General features: G+C 41.5%; 1 protein-coding gene across 1 annotated transcript; it reads right to left on the bottom strand.

Annotated features, from left to right (window-relative positions):
* Window positions 1–4,423: 4,423 nt before the first annotated feature.
* On the bottom strand, window positions 4,424–4,858 carry LOC138888229 (uncharacterized). The gene has a single exon (XM_070170053.1). The coding sequence runs from the start codon at window positions 4,856–4,858 to the stop codon at window positions 4,424–4,426; it is 435 nt and encodes a 144-aa protein (XP_070026154.1).
* Window positions 4,859–5,246: the final 388 nt, after the last annotated feature.

Below are 5,246 nucleotides of genomic sequence, written 5' to 3' on the forward strand. Positions count from 1 at the left end.
ATGGGTTCCCTTGTTTTCCAGGTGGGTGCCTGATCACCGAAACTTGAACTGTGTTCCCTTGTTTTCTAGGTGGGCGCTTGATTACCAAAAACTTGAATTGTATTCCCTTGTTCTCCAGGTGGGCGCCTGATTGCCAAAACTTGAACTGCATTCCCTTGTTCTCCAGGTGGGCGCTTGATTACCAAAAACTTGAACCGTATTCCCTTGTTCTCCAGGTGGGCGCCTGATTACCAAAAACTTTAATTGTATTCCCTTGTTCTCCAGGTGGGCTCCTGATTGCCAAAAACTTAAACTGTATTCCCTTGTTCTCCAGGTGGGCGCCTGATTACCAAAACTTGAACTGTATTCTCTTGTTCTCCAGGTGGGTGCCTGATTACCAAAAACTCGAACTGTATTCCCTTGTTCTCCAGGTGGGCGCCTAATTGCCAAATCTTGATCTGTATTCCCTTGTTCTCCAGGTGGGCGCCTGATTGCCAAAACTTGAATTGCATTTCCTTGTTCTCCAGGTGGGCGCCTGATTGCCAAAACTTGAACTGCATTTACTTGTTCTCCAGGTGGGCACCTGATTGCCAAAAACTTGAACTATATTCCCTTGTTCTCCAGGTGGGCACCTGATTAACAAAACTTGAACTGTATTCCCTTGTTCTCCAGGTGGGCTCCTGATTACCAAAAACTTGAACCGTATTCCTTTATTCTCCAGGTGGGTGCCTGATTACCAAAACTTGAATTGTATTCCCTTGTTCTCCAGGTGGGCGCCTGATTACCAAATACTTGAACTGTATTCCCTTGTTCTACAAGTGGGCGCCTAATTACCAAAACATGAATTGTATTCCCTTGTTCTCCAGGTAGGCGCCAGATTGCCAAAACTTGAATTGTATTCCCTTGTTCTCCAAGTGGGTACCTGATTGCCAAAACTTGAACTGTGTTCCTTTGTTCTCCAGGTGGGCGCCTGATTGCCAAAACTTGAACTGTGTTCCCTTGTTCTCCAGGTGGGCGGCTGATTACCAAAAACTTGAATTGTATTCCCTTGTTCTCCAGGTGGGCGCCTGATTGCCAAAACTTGAACTGCATTCTCTTGTTCTCTAGGTGGGCGCCTGATTACCAAAAACTTAAAACTGTATTCCCTTGTTCACCAGGTGGGCGCTTGATTACCAAAAACTTGAATTGTATTCCCTTATTCTCTAGGTAGGCGCCTGATTACCAAAACTTGAACTGTATTCCCTTGTTCTCCAGGTGGGCACCTGATTACCAAAAACTTGAATCGTATTCTCTTGTTCTCCAGGTGGGCGCCTAATTACCAAAAAACTTGAATTTATTCCCTTGTTCTCTAGGTGGGCGCCTGATTACAACAAAATAGACAAACGAAGAAACTTTTCTGCCCCAGTTTGGTATCTGGGCACATCTGTGAGTGTTAATCGAATCATGTTACCCAAAATCTCTAAGAATTTAAAACTAAAATCCCATTATCCAGGAGGGTCCTGAAAATTTCAAACTGAATCTCATCTTAAGAGCGAAAGCTTTAAAGTCAGCTTATATTTCCTCGAGGTAGAGCTTATTCTAGATCTTGTTACCCATGAATGTCTTGAAATTTAACTAAGTCCCATTGTCCAGAAGGGTCCTGAGAACTTCAAATTAAATCCCATTATCCAAGCGGGTCCTAAAGCCTTACGATCGAACCTGTCCGGTACATGCTTTCCTCACGGAGGGTTCCTCCGGAATAAACAAAATTTCCTGCCCCTATTTCAATCAAAGAAAACTTTATCAGTTTGAAAAATGTGGTAGTTAGTTTGCATCATTCTTGCTGAAGGTGGCCTTTCCACTGCTGTGCTTTGTTCTAACTGGCTGCTTTAAAATGGCCAAGAATTGTTTGACTTTCTGACTGAATCTCACCCACGGGACCCTGAATGACCCGTGTGACCTGCACTCACTCGCTGTTTTACATTTTTGTCCTTCCTCTGTATTTTCCACAAGATTCACAAACCACTCGACCACTTGAACTTTCACTAACACTTTATTTTCCATTTTTGCATTGTGCTATTTCTGGTATATTTTGGCCGCACTTTGCTTTGTACAATTTGGAAGTTGGTAGTAAGCTTTGAAATTCTTTCTTACTTGCTTAAACAAGGCTGACATTAGAAAAGCCTTAGATAAATAAACCCAAAAGAAATGAAATGCAATGACTTCGAGAGTTAGGAATAAAGAAGAAAATCCGAAACTGGATGACTGTTTGAGGGAGAAAAGGAAAAGAGACTTATCTGAGTGAAGCAGCTGGAACCAATGATCATGACATGCATTTCGGATTAATCAGTCCAGCCTATTCAACCAATCACCTTTCAGTTGTCATACTTTATGCCCCGGGATTTCCATATTCTAGTCTCTTTGCAAAGTCACCAACCTTGTTCGGCTTGAGGCACCCTGAAGGGGTTTCACCAACAAACCTCTCTCATTTGTTCATCTATCAACTCACCGTCGCCTTACGGTGCCTGTGAGGGTTTTCACCAATAAGACTCTCTCATTTATTCATTTTCCTTGTGTTGAACGCATCCCCTGATGACTCATACCTCTATCTTGCCTGACTTGGCATTCCTCAAAGACTGATCGGAAGGTCTTTCTTCAGACCTTAACGTGGGCTTTTAGATAGGGGGAAAAGATATTATAAAGGCTCAAAAACAACTGAAATAAGTTCAAGATTACAACTTTTGGAATCAGATCTCCTACGGAACTGCAACTTTTGTCCCAATTTCTTTGCCTGGGGACTTTTGAATTTTATTTTGATGGGACCGAACAATGAGACTGCCTACGTATCCTTTAAAGGAATCAGGTCAAACGTAGTTCATGTCATAGGAATTGCTTTGTTTTTGTTACTTTTCTCTTTTACTTTTTCTTTCTCTTTTTTTTCTTTTCTTTTCTCTTTTTTTCTTTGTTCTTTTCCATTTTTTTTCTTTATCTTTTTCTCTTCTTTTCCTCTTTTCTTCTTTATTTACCTTTTGCATCCGTGTTTCTAAACTTTGCTACTGATTCCAAAAGAGCGGTATGAAAGGAAATAAATAAGGCTCAAAGGGGTAACAAAGGATAAAGTGTTTAGATAGCAGAATAAAATGCCTTCGTCATTCCAATCTTCAAAACATGTCAAGTACAAATAACAATTAGACAAACCAAAGAAATCATACATAATATCTTGACTACATCAGATTTGATAGCCATATCTACACATTTTCCTTCTATATCTTTTAAATATAAAGCACCATTGGACAACACTCTTGTTACAATGAACGACCCCTGCCAATTTGGGGCGAACTTGCCTTTCGCTTCAGCCTGATGTGGCAAGATGCGTCTCAATGCTTGCTGACCCACTTCAAATTTTCGGGGACGCACCTTCTTGTTGTATGCTCTTGCCATTCTCTCTTGATACAACTGGCCATGACACACTGCTGCCAATCTTTTCTCATCAATCAGACTCAATTGTTCCAAATGGGTTTTGACCTACTCATCATCATCAATTTCGGCTTCAGCAACAATATGAAGGGATGGAATTTCAACTTCTGCGGGTATCACTACTTCAGTACCATATACCAACAAATAAGGAGTTGCACCTACTGAAGTGCGAACAATAGTGTGATAACCCAGCAAAGCAAAGGGAAACTATTCATATCATTGCTTGGAATCTTGAACCATTTTCCGAAGTATCTTCTTTATGTTCTTGTTGGCTGCCTCGACTGCTCCATTTGCCTTAGGACGATACGGGGTGGAATTTCAATGCGTAATCTTAAACTGTTGACATACTTCTTTCATCAAATGATTGTTAAGATTAGCACCATTATCTGTGATGATGACCTTTGGGATTCCGAATTGACAAATGATATTTGAATGAACAAAATCGACCACTGCATTCTTGGTTACAGATCTGAAAGTCTTAGCTTCAACCCACTTAGTGAAATAATCGATGGCTACTAGAATAAATCTGTGCCCGTTTGATGCCAGGCTCAATTGGTCCAATGACATCCATGACCCAAGCAATAAAAGGCCAATGGGTGAACATTGTGTGCAACTCAGATGACTGATAATGAATTAGGTCTCCGTGTACCTGGCATTGATGATACTTCCGCATAAAACTAATATAGTCTCGTTCCATGGTGAGCCAATAATACCTTGCTCGAAGAATCTTCTTTTCCAGAACATACCCGCTCATATGCAGCCCGCAAACTCCGAAATGTACCTCGGTCATGATAGTCGTGGCTTGCTTAGCATCAATGCACCTCAACAACCCAAGATCTGGAGTTCTTTTGTACAAAATTCCCCCGCTCAAGAAAAATCCACTAGCCAAACGTCGAATTGTTCTCTTTTGATCTCATGTGGCTTGTGCTAGATATACCCCCATCCTGATGTACTCCTTGATATCATGGAACCACGGTTCACTATCAAGTTATTCCTCAACCATATTACAGTAGGCATGCTGATCACGAACTTGAATATGCAGAGGGTCAACATAAGTTTTGTCCGGATGATGCAACATTGACGCCAAGGTAGCCAAAGCATCGGCAACCTCATTACGGATCCTTGGAATATGCCAGAATGCTATTGATCGAAACCGTTGACAAAGATCATGCAAACATTGTCGATACGGTATGACCTTTAAATCTCGAGTCTCCCATTCACCTTGAATCTGGTGCACCAAAAGATCCGAGTCTCCTAAGACCAAGACTTCCTGAACTCCCATATCTACAGCTAACCTCAATCCCAAAATGCATGCCTCATACTCAGCCATGTTGTTGGTATAATAGAAACAAAGCTGGTCCATAACAGGGTAGTGATGCCCTGTTTCAGAAATAAGCACGACTTCTATTCTGACATTTTTCATGTTAGCGGCTCCATCAAAGAAAAGCTTCCAACTTGGTTAGACGTCTCCGTACCGATCCGCGAGACTCTACTAAACCTGCTCATGACTCGTGAGACCTATGTAACCTAGGCTCTGATACCAACTTGTCACGACCCTACCCCAAACCCAGTCGTGATGGCGCCTTTTGTGAAGACAAGGCCAACCAATCAAACCCAATTCGCTTTTTAAAATAGTTCAACAATATAAAAGCAGTCTAAACATGATTTAATGATAATAAGTAGAGGAAATACAATCCGACACAGCCCAAGCCGGGGTGTCACAAGTCACGAGCGTCTACTAAGGTTTAAAATACAACTAGGTTCTGAAATAGGCTCAATACAAACTAATGAATGAAGAGAGAGAAAAGCAG

The sequence above is a fragment of the Nicotiana sylvestris genome, chromosome 3, assembly GCF_000393655.2.
Source record: "Nicotiana sylvestris chromosome 3, ASM39365v2, whole genome shotgun sequence".
NCBI classification, from domain to species: Eukaryota; Viridiplantae; Streptophyta; class Magnoliopsida; order Solanales; family Solanaceae; genus Nicotiana; species Nicotiana sylvestris.